General features: G+C 45.4%; 1 protein-coding gene across 12 annotated transcripts in view; it reads left to right on the forward strand.

Annotated features, from left to right (window-relative positions):
- UNC13B (unc-13 homolog B) overlaps positions 1-15,816 on the forward strand; it is a 427,170-nt gene that overhangs the window by 335,976 nt on the left and 75,378 nt on the right. For all 12 annotated transcript variants that reach the window (XM_056547105.1, XM_056547097.1, XM_056547089.1 and 9 more), the window contains 3 exons: positions 303-466; positions 11,124-11,274; positions 12,324-12,392. In XM_056547105.1, coding sequence (XP_056403080.1) covers positions 303-466; positions 11,124-11,274; positions 12,324-12,392 — 384 coding nt within the window. The remainder of the gene's footprint in view (positions 1-302; positions 467-11,123; positions 11,275-12,323; positions 12,393-15,816) is intronic.

A 15,816-nucleotide genomic window follows, 5' to 3' on the forward strand; every position in this document is an offset into this window, starting at 1 on the left:
AGGGGAGGTGTATAACTACTATATATCCTGATCACATAGGGATAGCAGCAGCAGTATACAGATAGAACTCGAGGCAAGGTGCATAACCACTGTATTAATCATGATCCTATAGAGCTGGAGGTGAAGGGTATAACTCTATATCCTGATCCCATAGAAATAGCAGCAGTATACAGATAGAGCTGGAGGAGTCATCTTATCAAACAGGGACAAATATGTAAATGTAAACCCGCACCTGTATAACATGACCTACTGAGATCGGAATACCCTTTTATTAGACTCTCCTTTTTTTTTTTTCCCCCCAGAACCTGTTCCACTATCTCACAGACATACAGGGGAGCGGTGTGGTTAAGATCCCAGAAGCAAAGGGCGACGACGCCTGGAAAGTTTACTTTGATGAGACTGCGCAGGAGATCGTGGATGAGTTCGCCATGCGTTATGGGATTGAGTCTATTTATCAGGCCATGACGTGAGTATAAAAAAATGGAATTTTTTGGTGTCTAAATTGTGTCTGTAGAGATAAAAATAAATAAATAATTTTGCTACGGTCAGTTTCACTCTAGTGCAATACGGATGCATCTGTCCCAAGTCCCGGTCCAACCACTAGTCTGATGATCCAGCGGTCTGTGATACGAATGTAAAAATACATGTGTGTTATCCTAGTGTAAGGGTAAGTTCACACGAGCGGATCCTTATCGTGGATTGCGCTGCAGATCCGCCATTGAAGGACCGCTGTATGCTGCCTTTACAGGTGCCTGCTCGGAGCGACAATCTGCCGCTACGAGCAGACGCACTGCGATGTGGGAGTCGCCGTGTGCATGTGCAGTAAACTCTCACATCGCGGCCTAGTTCAGGGAGCAGGGGGAGCGGCCGCGATGTCAGCGAGTACAGCGCGCATGCGCGGCAACTTGCACATCGCAGCAGTGTCTGCTCGTAGCGGTGGATTGCCGCTCCGAGCAAGTACATCTAAAGGCACCCTGCATGGGTCCTTCAGAAGCGGATCTGCAGCATAATATATGCCGTGGATCCGCTTGTGTGAACGTACCCTTAAAGGGGTACTCCGGTGAAAACCTTTTTTCTTTTAAATCAACTGGTGTCAGAAAGTTAAACAGATTTGTAAATTACTTCTATTAAAAAATCTTAATCCTTCCTGTACTTATTAGCTGCTGAATACTACAGAGGAAATTCTTTTCTTTTTGGAATTCTCTCTGATGACATCATGAGCACAGTGCTCTTTGCTGACGTTATTATAATAATAATAATAACTCTTTATTTATTGTTGTCCTTAGTGGGATTTGAACCCAAGGCACCAGCACTGCAAGGCAGCAGTGCTAACCACTGAGCCACCATGCTGCCCTTAGCAAATATCTGCTATGCACAGTTGCTAAAATGGACAGAGATGTCAGCAGAGAGCACTGTGCTCGTGATGTCATCAGTGTGCCAAAAAGAAAGGAATTTCCTCTGTAGCATTCAGCAGCTAATAAGTACTGGAAGGATTAAGATTTTTTAATAGAAGTAATTTACAAATATGTTTAACTTTCTGGCACCAGTTGATTTAAAAGAAAAAAAGGTTTTCACCGGAGTACCCCTTTAAACTGGCCTAAGGCCTTGTTCACATGTAGGAATTTCCGAGTGAAATCCCCCAAAAAGTCGAAAAATTTTCACTGTGTGAACATAGCCTAAGACAGTGCTTTCCAGACAGTGTTTCTACAGCTATTGCTAAACTACAACCCTGAGCATGCCCGGACATCCTCTGGCCTAGCCTAAGACAATGTTTTCCAAACAGTCAGCAAAAGGCTGTACGGGCATGCAGGGAGTTGTAGTTTAGCAACAGCTGGAGACTCACTGTTTGGAGAACACTGGCCTAAGACTTCACTTAACCCCAATATTTACATCACACCCACAGAAACCTATATACAGTGGTCCCTCAAGTTACAATATTAATTGGTTCCAGGAGGACCATTGTATGTTGAAACCATCGTATGTTGAGACCAGAACTCTATGGAAACCTGGTAATTGGTTCTTAGGCCACCAAAATGTGACCCAAAAATAGGAAAAAGTGAGGATTAAAGATAAATAAGTAGATATCTAATACAGATAAAGCAAATCCTTACATATAAAAGTAAGAAAGATCTGCTGGGAGCTGTAAATCGCTGTCTATTTCAGTGTTTCCCAAAGCTGTTGCAAAACTACAACTACCAGCATGCCCGGACAGCCGAAGGCTGTCCGGGCATGCTGGGTGTTGTAGTTTTGCAACAGCTGGAGGCACCCTCTTTGGGAAACACTGGTCTATGTAGAGGACAGAAGTTTCTTCAGGGTCCTGTACAGTACAGGCAATGTCCTAAAAAAAAAAAGGGAAATGGAGCCGCCCTCACCTGATGCCCAAAGGAGCAGCTAACCCTGGCACAGGTAATCAGCACAGAACATGTAATAACTCCCTGTACTGTAGGGGGCGCTACCAGACACCAGTCAGTGCATACACTTCAGTAATACAGGTAAAGAGTAGTACAGAACATGTAATACCTCCCTGTACTGTAGGGGGCACTACCAGACACCAGTCAGTGCATACACTTCAGTAATACAGGTAAAGAGTAGTACAGAACATGTAATACCTCCCTGTAGTGTAGGGGGCGCTACCAGACACCAGTCAGTGCATACACTTCAGTAATACAGGTAAATAGCACAGAACATGTAATACCTCCCTGTACTGTAGGGGGCGCTACCAGACACCAGTCAGTGCATACACTTCAGTAATACAGGTAAAGAGTAGTACAGAATATGTAATACCTCTCTGTACTGTAGGGGGCGCTACCAGACACCAGTCAGTGCATACACTTCAGTAATACAGGTAAAGAGTAGTACAGAACATGTAATAACTCCCTGTACTGTAGGGGGCGGTACCAGACACCAGTCAGTGCATACACTTCAGTAATACAGGTAAAGAGTAGTACAGAATATGTAATACCTCCCTGTACTGTAGGGGGCGCTACCAGACACCAGTCAGTGCATACACTTCAGTAATACAGGTAAAGAGTAGTACAGAACATGTAATAACTCCCTGTACTGTAGGGGGCGGTACCAGACACCAGTCAGTGCATACACTTCAGTAATACAGGTAAAGAGTAGTACAGAATATGTAATACCTCCCTGTACTGTAGGGGGCGCTGCCAGACACCAGTCAGTGCATACACTTCAGTAATACAGGTAAAGAGTAGTACAGAATATGTAATACCTCCCTGTACTGTAGGGGGCGCTACCAGACACCAGTCAGTGCATACACTTCAGTAATACAGGTAAAGAGTAGTACAGAACATGTAATACCTCCCTGTACTGTAGGGGGCACTACCAGACATCAGTCAGTGCATACACTTCAGTAATACAGGTAAAGAGTAGTACAGAACATGTAATACCTCCCTGTACTGTAGGGGGCGCTACCAGACACCAGTCAGTGCAGGCACTGTAGGAATACAGGGGTTTTACCAGTGAATGCCCATTCTGATTGGTCTGTTCTTCCAGCCATTGACATGTTTTGCAGATTCCGTAGCATTGTATGTTGAGTCAGGTTTCAAGTTCCAATGATCCAGAAAAGACCATTGTATGTTGAAACTATTGTATGTTGAGGCCATTGTAAGTTGAGGGATCACTGTGTATATATATATATATATATATATATATATATATATATATATATATATGTGTGTGTGTGTGTACATACAGAGCTATTTGTAGGGTCCCCACACTGTGACATGGAGGAGGGTGCACCCTACAAACAGTTCCAAATATCTCAGCTTCCTGACCTTACAAAGTGTTCCCATCTTTCATTCTTCATACTTACAGCACAATTCCCCTTCCTAGACAACGCTCCGGAGGACGCTGCTCTGTATAGTCACCGTGCATCTTTACATAAAAGCAGCAGTCTCCCCCAGTGACGGGGGAAATGACAGTAGTGCCCCCCCCATCCCTGCGCCACGAGAGAACTTCTAGCGATAACGCAGCCTGCTTAGCTTGCAGAGCTCTTATGGGATAAGTAGAATAATCCTAGATGGAGTCAATGAGGCGCTCACAGTGGGTTTCGTTGCCGTAATTAATGCGAGCTCAGAGTCGCGGTATTAGCAGAGGCGACTCTGTTTTATAAGCGAGCGGCGCTCTCTCTATACCAGATGCTAGACAAGTGTCACATATTCTATTCACAGGTGAGTTCATATTCAATGACAGATTGCGGAGGACGAGTCGTTAATCCATTCATAGGCAGATGATGCCTCCTATCTCTTACTTTACTATGGGTAGAGCCTTCAGCTGACTCCTTTCTGTATGGAAGTGTTTTTTTTTAAAGGGTACCTCTCATCAAAAAAACTTTTGATATATTATAGATGAATGTATGCAGAATGACTTTACAATTGCATGTTATTAAAAAATATGCTTCTTTCTATTTAATTTTCCACTTTGAAGAAATGACCACTAGGGGTCTCCCTACCAGTCCTGGCAGCAAGCATTTCAGACTCATGCTGGAGTCCTAAACACTACGAGCTGCCAGTCTGCTTTGTTCACAAAGGAGAACACTCAGAGCTGCCAGCCTGCTTTGTTCACAGCCTGTTTGGCTGTGAACAAAGCAGGCTGGCAGCTCTTAGTGTTTAGGACTCCAGCATGAGTCAGAAATGCTTGCTGACAGGACTGATCGGGAAAAATACAATAGGAAGAAGCATATTTTTCATTAACATGCTATTGGAAAGTTATTCAACATTCATTAATCTAAAATATATCAAAAGTTTATTTGACGAGAGGTACCCTTTAAGTTTGTACATGCCGAGGGAATCTGCCTTTTCTGTCACAGCTGTCCCAGGTTGTATAATGTACAGGAGAGCAATGCCTGTAATGCAAATTAGGTTTACAGAAAAATGACAGCCATGGCCAGTAACTACTATGTATACCAGTGTTTCCCAACCAGGTTGCCTCCAGCAGTTGCAAAACTACAACTTCCAGCATGCCCAGGCAGCCCCCAGGACCTGCAAGAATATCAGTCTAGAGCAGCGTTTTTCAACCAGGCGGCCTCCGGACTGCCTTCGGCAACAGCTGGAGGCACTCTGGTTGGAAAATGCTGATTTATACTTATAGCCTAGGGCAGTGGTTCTTAACCTGGGTTCGATCGAACCCCAGGGGTTCGGTGAGTCAGTCCCGGGGGTTCGGCGGGGGAGGTCGCAACAGGACAGGAAAACCAAGCAATTGCTTGGGGCCCCAAGCTGGCCTGGGGCCCCGAGCAGAGCCGGTGTTTGCCCGTCCTGTAGCGATGGGGCAATTCCCCCCATCACTAATAACTCCCTGCTGCCTCGCGTTAAGTTTAAAAATGGAGGGCCGCCAGGACGTAGCACATGGCGGGACGTCACTGACGTCCCGTGCGTGCGCCCATGGAAACGAAGGGGCCGAGGACCGGAGGATAGAGAAGGAGGAAGACACGCTCTGGCCAGCTTGGTAAGTGACCAGCGGCACGTCCTCTTCGGTGCTCCGACCACCGGTTCAGAGACCTACTGCTATAGCCAGAGCGGTGGTCGGAGCACTGAAGTGGGCAGTACACAGGCATACAGCCTCCAGCCATACACTGTATATGGCAGGAGGCTGTATGTCTGTGGGGGAACACTGCCTACATCAGTGGTCTTCAACCTGTGGACCTCCAGATGTTGCAAAACTACAACTCCCAGCATGCCCGGACAGCCGTTGGCTGTCCGGGCATGCTGGGAGTTGTAGTTTTGCAACATCTGGAGGTCAGCAGGTTGAAGACCAATGGCCTGCCTAATGTGGGGGAACACTGGCTGCCTAATGTGGGGGAACACTGCCTGCACCTAATGTGGGGGGAACTCTGCCTGCCTAATGTGGGGGAACACTGCCTGCCTAATGTGGGGGAACACTGCCTGCACCTAATGTGGGGGAACACTGCCTGCCTAATGTGGAGGAACACTGCCTGCTTAATGAGGGGGAACACTGCCTGCCTAATGGGGGGGAACACTGCCTGCCTAATGTGGGGGGAACACTGCCTGCCTAATGTGGGGAACACTGCCTGCACCTAATGTGGGGGAACACTGCCTGCCTAATGTGGGGGAACACTGACTGCCTAATGTGGGGGAACACTTCCTGCACCTAATGTGGGGAACACTGCCTGCACCTAATGTGGGGGAGCACTGCCTGCACCTAATGTGGGGGAACACTGCCTGCCTAATGTGGGGGAACACTGCCTGCCTAATGTGGGGGAACACTGCCTGCCTAATGTGGGGGAACACTGCCTGCCTAATGTGGGGGAACACTGCCTGCCTAATGTGGGGGAACACTGCCTGCCTAATGAGGGGGAACACTGCCTGCCTAATGGGGGGGAACACTGCCTGCCTAATGTGGGGGAACACTGCCTGCCTAATGAGGGGGGACACTGCCTGCCTAATGGGGGGGAACACTGCCTGCACCTAATGTGGGGGACACTGCCTGCCTAATGCGGGGGAACACTGCCTGCCTAATGTGGGGGAACACTGCCTGCCTAATGCGGGGGAACACTGCCTGCCTAATGTGGGGGAACACTGCCTGCCCCTAATGTGGGGGAACACTGCCTGCCCCTAATGTGGGGGGAACACTGCCTGCACCTAATGTGGGGGAACACTGCCTGCACCTAATGTGGGGGAACACTGCCTGCACCTAATGTGGGGGAACACTGCCTGCACCTAATGTGGGGGAACACTGCCTGCCTAATGTGGGGGAACACTGCCTGCCTAATAGGGGGGGGACACTGCCTGCCTAATGTGGGGGAACACTGACTGCCTAATGTGGGGGAACACTGACTGCTTAGTGTGGGGGAACACTGACTGCCTAATGTGGGGAACACTGCCTGCCTAATGTGGGGGAACACTGCCTGCACCTAATGTGGGGAACACTGCCTGCCTAATGTGGGGGAACACTGCCTGCACCTAATGTGGGGGAACCCTGTCTGCCTAATGTGGGGAACACTGCCTGCCTAATGTGGGGGAACACTGCCTGCACCTAATGTGGGGAACACTGCCATTTTTGCAAAAATGACATGAGAGTGGCACTTGCCAAGGTAAAGCCACGCATTTCTGAACTGGTCTCTAAAAGACAACAGCAGAAGTCACACTGATTTGCAGTAAATATTCATTATGTTTTTGTGTGAAAATCATGTTTTCATGGTTTAGTTTTTTGTTCTTAATGGTTTTGTTTATTTTGTGCACCTATGTATACATATATACTTAAATATATACTTCCTATGTTTTGAGTTAGAAAAAATCATATTTTATTTTTCCAATTAAGAGAGGTTTGATGAATGCGCATATGAAACTGGTGGGGTTCAGTACCTCCAACAAGGTTAAGAACCACTGGCCTAGGGTTTCTTTGTGTATAAAAAAAATAAAAATAGAAAAAATAAAAAATAAAAAAAAAACATAGCTGTTTTCTACAAAAAACAGTGGCACACTTGTCTCCCAGGGTTGTGTGTGGTATAACTCCATTACAAGCCCCATTTGCTTCAGTGTACCGGAGATGCAATACCACACACAACCTGAGGACAAGAGTGGCACTGTTTCTGCATTGAACTGCTCTTCTCTTGCCTGCAGTGCCTTACCCTTATTTTACCTACAATATCTTCCCTTTTATTGCCCCCCTTCTCTTTTTCTACCTGTGATTCCCTCCTGATGCCCATTTCCTCCATCCTCTTTTTTTGCCTGCCTTCCCCTTCCTCTTCTCTTGTCTTTTTTCACCTCCTCTACTATTTTCACCTCCCTGCTTTTGCCTTCCTATTCCTTTGTCTACCTTCCCTTTCTCTTACTTGCTTTTTTTTTTTTCTTTACATTTTTTTATCTTCTATTTCTTTCCATTTGCCTTTCTCCTCTCGTCTGTCTGTCTTTTCTCCTTGTATCACATAGGAAAAAAGAAAAGAAAGGGGAAGTTTGCCCCCTAGTGCAGGCCGTTTAACCCCTTAAGGACCGGGGGTTTTCGCGTTTTTGCACTTTCGTTTTTTCCTCCTTGCCTTTAAAAAATCATAACTCTTTCAATTTTGCACCTAAAAATCCATACGATGGCTTATTTTTTGCACCACCAATTCTACTTTGCAATGACGTCAGTCATTTTGCCCAAAAATCTACCGCAAAAATGGAAATAAAATCATTGTGCGACAAAATTGAATAAAAACGCAGTTTTGTAACTTTTGGGGGCTTCTGTTTCTACGTAGTACATTTTTCGGTAAAAATGACACCTGATATTTATTCTGTAGGTCCATACGGTTAAAATGATACCCTACTTATATAGGTTTGATTTTGTTGTACTTCTGGAAAAAATCATAACAATTAATTAATACGTTTAAAATTGTCATCTTCTGACCCCTATAACTTTTTTATTTTTCCGCGTATGGAGCGGTATGAGGGCTCATTTTTTCTTTTTTCTCAGCCTTTCTCTTCTCCTCGTATCAGCCTTTCTCTTCTCCTCGTATCAGCCTTTCTCTTCTCCTCGTATCAGCCTTTCTCTCCTCTCGTATCACCCTTTTTCTTCTCCTCGTATCAGCCTTTTTCTTCTCCTCGTATCAGCCTTTTTCTTCTCCTCGTATCAGCCTTTCTCTTCTCCTCGTATCAGCCTTTCTCTCCTCTCGTATCACCCTTTTTCTTCTCCTCGTATCAGCCTTTCTCTTCTCCTCGTATCAGTCTTTCTCTTCTCCTCGTATCAGCCTTTCTCTTCTCCTCGTATCAGCCTTTCTCTTCTCCTCGTATCAGCCTTTCTCTTCTCCTCGTATCAGCCTTTCTCTCCTCTCGTATCACCCTTTTTCTTCTCCTCGTATCAGCCTTTTTCTTCTCCTCGTATCAGCCTTTTTCTTCTCCTCGTATCAGCCTTTCTCTTCTCCTCGTATCAGCCTTTCTCTCCTCTCGTATCACCCTTTTTCTTCTCCTCGTATCAGCCTTTCTCTTCTCCTCGTATCAGTCTTTCTCTTCTCCTCGTATCAGCCTTTCTCTTCTCCTCGTATCAGCCTTTCTCTTCTCCTCGTATCAGCCTTTCTCTTCTCCTCCTATCAGCCTTTCTCTTCTCCTCCTATCAGCCTTTCTCTTCTCCTCGTATCAGCCTTTCTCTTCTCCTCCTATCAGCCTTTCTCTTCTCCTCGTATCAGCCTTTCTCTTCTCCTCGTATCAGCCTTTCTCTTCTCATATCTCTCATATCAGCTTTTCTCTTTTCCTCGTATCAGCCTTTTTCTTCTCCTCGTATCAGCCTTTTTCTTCTCCTCGTATCAGCCTTTCTCTTCTCCTCCTATCAGCCTTTCTCTTCTCCTCCTATCAGCCTTTCTCTTCTCCTCGTATCAGCCTTTCTCTTCTCCTCGTATCAGCCTTTCTCTTCTCCTCGTATCAGCCTTTCTCTTCTCCTCGTATCAGCCTTTCTCTCCTCTCGTATCACCCTTTCTCTTCTCCTCGTATCAGCCTTTTTCTTCTCCTCGTATCAGCCTATTTCTTCTCCTCGTATCAGCCTTTCTCTTCTCCTCCTATCAGCCTTTCTCTTCTCCTCCTATCAGCCTTTCTCTTCTCCTCGTATCAGCCTTTCTCTTCTCCGCGTATCAGTCTTTCTCTTCTCCTCGTATCAGCCTTTCTCTTCTCCTCGTATCAGCCTTTCTCTTCTCCTCGTATCAGCCTTTCTCTTCTCCTCGTATCAGCCTTTCTCTTCTCCTCCTATCAGCCTTTCTCTTCTCCTCGTATCAGCCTTTCTCTTCTCCTCGTATCAGCCTTTCTCTTCTCCTCCTATCAGCCTTTCTCTTCTCCTCGTATCAGCCTTTCTCTTCTCCTCGTATCAGCCTTTCTCTTCTCCTCCTATCAGCCTTTCTCTTCTCCTCGTATCAGCCTTTCTCTTCTCCTCCTATCAGCCTTTCTCTTCTCCTCGTATCAGCCTTTCTCTTCTCCTCGTATCAGCCTTTCTCTTCTCATATCTCTCATATCAGCTTTTCTCTTTTCCTCGTATCAGCCTTTCTCTTCTCATATCTCTCATATCAGCTTTTCTCTTTTCCTCGTATCAGCCTTTTTTCCCGTCGTATCAGCCTTTCTCTTTTCTTGTCTGCCTTTCTCTTCTCTTGTCTTCCTTACACTATTCCTCGTAGCAGCCTTTCTCTTCTCCTCATATCAGCCTTTCTCTTTTCTGCCTTTCCCTACTCCTCGTTGCAGCCTTTTTCTTCCTTATTTTTGCATTTATCTTCTTTTCTTATCTGCCTTTCTCTTCTGATGTATTTTTTCTTCTTTCGTTTCTTTTCGCCTGCCTTTCTCTACTTCTCATATTGGCTGTTTCTGACTTCTTCTTGTCTTCCCCTCATTTCTCCTCTTTTCTCTTATATTTATTTTTCTTCTTCTCTTCCTCCTCCTGCCTGCCTTTTTCTTTTTCTTTTCCTACTTTTGCCTTCCTTTTCCTTATCTGCCTTTTTATATTTATCTTTTCTGCCATTCTCTTCTCCAGAGCAGTCCTTTCTATGCTGCTTTGCAGACCTGGCAGTCAGCTGCAGGAATGTACTGAAGGACTAAGGCTTTCTCTCTGAACTTTTCTCTTTTTAGTCTTTTTGTGGAATAAATAGAGGTGAAGACGACACATTGTGTGGTGTAATTTGTGCACTGGATGTCATCAAACTGTGAAAATTAGCTTATTGTTCGCATCTTTGTCTTATCCTGGGGCTGCCAGATACTGATCTCACCCCAGAAAATGGAACATGGTGCTTGCCCATCACCTTCCTCGTGTGATTTCCATCGTGTGGTCTATTAATATTCACGACCTACGCTGCGCTCATTAGCAGCGCTGACATTTCACGGTAAATGTTCCTATTAACAAATGAAAGCAGCGAAGCCAGCGATTAACCTTTCCTGTAGGATGAGGTTGATGTCTGCGCCAGTACTGTATGGCTGCTGGGATATAGGCTAATGGTGGGGGTCTCGACAGTTCCTAATATTGTTCCTCCTTGTCAATATCAGTGGGTGGTGAGATAAGGTGTGAGCAATATGCTTGATAATTCTCCAGATAGTACTTTTTTAATACAATAATGATAGTGGAATTTTAGTACCTGTAGATGCGATCTTTCACAATTATAAAAAAGACAATTCTTTTACATGTAAACTATCTTTTCTTTCCAGGCATTTTGCTTGTCTGTCTTCAAAATATATGTGTCCTGGCGTTCCAGCTGTTATGAGCACTCTACTTGCCAACATCAATGCCTACTATGCCCATACTACAGCTTCCACCAATGTGTCTGCATCAGACCGCTTTGCAGCCTCCAATTTTGGGGTAAGTTGCCTCTGCCTTATAGTGTTCTCTGTCTTTGGTGTCCTTGTTGTTTGTGTATCCTCTCTCTTGGTGTCTCTGGCTGTTGGGAGTCTTTGGCTGTTGGGTGTCTTTGGCTGTTGGGTGTCTTTGGCTGTTGGGTGTCTTTGGCTGTTGGGTGTCTTTGGCTGTTGGGTGTCTTTGGCTGTTGGGTGTCTTTGGCTGTTGGGTGTCTTTGGCTGTTGGGTGTCTTTGGCTGTTGGGTGTCTTTGGCTGTTGGGTGTCTTTGGCTGTTGGGTGTCTTTGGCTGTTGGGTGTCTTTGGCTGTTGGGTGTCTTTGGCTGTTGGGTGTCTTTGGCTGTTGGGTGTCTTTGGCTGTTGGGTGTCTTTGGCTGTTGGGTGTCTTTGGCTGTTGGGTGTCTTTGGCTGTTGGGTGTCTTTGGCTGTTGGGTGTCTTTGGCTGTTGGGTGCCTTTGGCTGTTGGGTGCCTTTGGCTGTTGGGTGCCTTTGGCTGTTGGGTGCCTTTGGCTGTTGGGTGCCTTTGGCTGTTGGGTGCCTTTGGCTGTTGGGTGCCTTTGGCTGTTGGGTGCCTTTGGCTGTTGGGTGCCTTTGGCTGTTGGGTGCCTTTGGCTGTTGGGTGCCTTTGGCTGTTGGGTGCCTTTGGCTGTTGGGTGCCTTTGGCTGTTGGGTGCCTTTGGCTGTTGGGTGCCTTTGGCTGTTGGGTGCCTTTGGCTGTTGGGTGCCTTTGGTTGTTGGGTGCCTTTGGTTGTTGGGTGCCTTTGGTTGTTGGGTGCCTTCGGTTGTTGGGTGCCTTTGGTCGTGGGGTGTCTTCCATTGTTGGGGGGTTTTCGTTGTTGGGTGCCTTTGGGGTGTCTTCTGCCTTTGGGGTGTCTTCTGCCTTTGGGGTGTCCTTTGACCTGGGGTGTTTTCTGGCTTTGAGTGTTCATTCCACTTAACTCCTGTGCATATTTGCCCTTTTGTATGACCACCCTTCTCAAATACCATTTTTTTACTGCAATTTTGTCAATCTCAGATGTGTATAATATATATATTTTTTTTTATCTCCTGTGCAGAAAGAACGCTTTGTGAAGCTCCTGGACCAGTTACACAATTCCCTGCGCATCGATCTCTCCATGTACAGAGTAAGCTCCATAATGACAGAACACAAAAGCCGTGATTGCAGAGCGTGAGCCCTGATAGAATCGCTCTTCACTCCCCTGTGTAATTAACCAAGGAATAGAGAGAAAAGTCTTAGAGAATGGAACGTGTGATTAGTGGAGTTTGTCTTCAGGTTGAATGAACAAGGTGCCGCTCCACCTGTGACAAGGCAGTCATTATCCTAAGTTAGATGCTATCTCTGTCCCTGTAGACCTGTAATATTGTTGTCGTCTTTCTTTCTAAGTGAAGATGAGTTCACCTCTTTTGAAGAAACTGTATATTAGATGGAGTTCGAGATATTTTGGGAAATGCCAGCTGCTCACTGTTAGAAATTCTGTGCATCAAAGATTCTATCCAGTTATTAGAATAAATAGTTTATTTTGGGCTTAAAGGGGTACTCTGTCCCTGGACATCTTATCCAAATGATGGGGGATAAGATGTCTGATCGTGGAGGTCCTGCCGCTGGGCACCCCTGCGATCTCGGCTGCGGCACTCCAGACATCCGGTGCACGGAGCGAACTTGCATAGACTTGCATTGAGGAGGCGTGGCCGTGACGTCACGAACCTCCTCCGCTGCACCCGGCGCACTAAAAGAGCGCCGGGTGCAGCAGGGAGATCCCCAGCGAATAGGGGATAAGATGTCTAGAGGCGGAGTACCCCTTTAAGGAATAAGGAACAAACCATTGCAGGGGGAGAGAATAAGTAACTGCAAGTTCTCCAAAGAAGTTTGTGCGGGGAGAAAGCGAGGGACATAACAAGTAACCATAGAGCCTTAGTGCTAAACTTGGAATGGAGTCTTACTCCACCATGAACACTTTCAGAAGTTATGTTTTGGTCTCCTTAATGCACAGGGATAATGCACACAGTGATGTCACAGTATAGGGAAGACATGATCACAATGATTTTACAGTATGGGAATGTTGCACCCAGTGATGTCACATTACAGGAATGATACACACAGGGACGTTACACTACAGGGCTAATGTAGTGATAACGTAGTATGGGAATAATGCATACAGAGATATCACTATGGGAGTAATGCATACAGTGATATCACACTATGGGAATTATACACACGATATACAGGATTAATGCACTCAGTAATGTCACAGTACAAGAATAACACATACAGTGATTTCACAATATGAGAATATTGCACACAGTGATGTCACACTACGGGAATTATACACACAGTGATGTCACAGTATAAGAATAAGGCACTCCGTAATGTCACAGTATGTGGATAATGACAGTAATGTCACAGTACAGGACTAACACAACACAAAGAATGATGGGCACCACTGATAAATACACTGTGGGTGCGGACACAGTTGTCAAATTATAACAATACAAAAAAGGAGAAAAGCTGACAACCTAAGTGAATGCACATCAACTACTGTATAAATATAAATGATAGAATTTAATTTTTATTGAGAACAAAAAAGGAGGGGATACAGACACCATTAAAACAACTTAAAAACATACAAAATAATTCATAGAGCCTAGGAATGTAATCCCATCTCTATCACCTGACTTGTGCAAATAGGCAACTAAGGTAAATAAATTACTTGTACATAAACAACCATATATGCACGCCAGAATCTCACAGTGTGACAGCAAAAAACGAAATCTCAGTATAAAGTTCCCAGTGCATCCAATCTAGTAACCGATCAACATATACCAAAAAGAATAATATTAGAAGGATGTATGATAAGGTGCACAGATAACATGTATGGCAAAATCCCCAGGACCCCCCCAAGTAAAAAGGAGGTAATAAGCCCTGACGACTATGCAATAAAAGTGGGATTCTGGCTGCAAAAAATAACAACTACTGAAGTAGGCAATGAAACTAAGGACAATTTCACCCAGAGTCAGGCGACCGGCTTGCTCCACGCATTCCGCCTTACCAAGTGGTGGCTTCCTCAGGAGTACAGGACTAATGCACACAGTGATGTCACAGTACAGGAATAATGCACACAGTGATGTCACTCTATGGGAATATTGCATACAGTGATGTCACAGTACTGGAATAATGCACATAATGATGTCACACTACATAGATAATGCACTCTGATGTCACAAGTAGGCACTCTATGGGAATATTGCATACAGTGATGCCACAGTACTGGAATAATGCGCACAGTGGTGTCACACTACAAGGGTAATGCACTCTGATGTCACAAGTAGGCACTCTACGGGAATATTGCATACAGTGATGTCACAGTACTGGAATAATGCACACAATGATGTCACACTACAAGGGTAATGCACTCTGATGTCACAAGTAGGCACTCTATGGGAATATTGCATACAGTGATGCCACAGTACTGGAATAATGCGCACAGTGGTGTCACACTACAAGGGTAATGCACTCTGATGTCACAGTAGGCACTCTATGGGAATATTGCATACAGTGATGCCACAGTACTGGAATAATGCGCACAGTGGTGTCACACTACAAGGGTAATGCACTCTGATGTCACAGTAGGCACTCTATGGGAATATTGCATACAGTAATGCCACAGTACTGGAATAATGCACACAATGATGTCACACTACAAGGGTAATGCACTCTGATGTCACAGTAGGCACTCTATGGGAATATTGCATACAGTGATGCCACAGTACTGGAATAATGCGCACAGTGGTGTCACACTACAAGGGTAATGCACTCTGATGTCACAAGTAGGCACTCTATGGGAATATTGCATACAGTGATGCCACAGTACTGGAATAATGCGCACAGTGGTGTCACACTACAAGGGTAATGCACTCTGATGTCACAGTAGGCACTCTATGGGAATATTGCATACAGTGATGCCACAGTACTGGAATAATGCGCACAGTGGTGTCACACTACAAGGGTAATGCACTCTGATGTCACAGTAGGCACTCTATGGGAATATTGCATACAGTAATGCCACAGTACTGGAATAATGCACACAATGATGTCACTCTATGGGAATATTGCATACAGTGATGCCACAGTACTGGAATAATGCACACAATGATGTCACTCTATGGGAATATTGCATACAGTGATGCCACAGTACTGGAATAATGCACACAATGATGTCACTCTACGGGAATATTGCATACAGTGATGCCACAGTACTGAAATAATGCACACAATGATGTCACTCTACGGGAATATTGCATACAGTGATGCCACAGTACTGGAATAATACATACAGTGATGCCACAGTACTGGAATAATGCGCACAGTGACGTCACACTACAAGGGTAATGCACTCTCATGTCACAGTAGGCACTCTATGGGAATATTGCATACAGTAATGCCACAGTACTGGAATAATGCGTACAGTGATGTCACACTACAAGGGTAATGCACTCTGATGTCACAGTAGGCACTCTACGGGAATATTGCATACAGTGATGCCACAGTAC

The sequence above is a fragment of the Hyla sarda genome, chromosome 1 (genome assembly GCF_029499605.1).
Source record: "Hyla sarda isolate aHylSar1 chromosome 1, aHylSar1.hap1, whole genome shotgun sequence".
Taxonomy (NCBI): Eukaryota; Metazoa; Chordata; class Amphibia; order Anura; family Hylidae; genus Hyla; species Hyla sarda.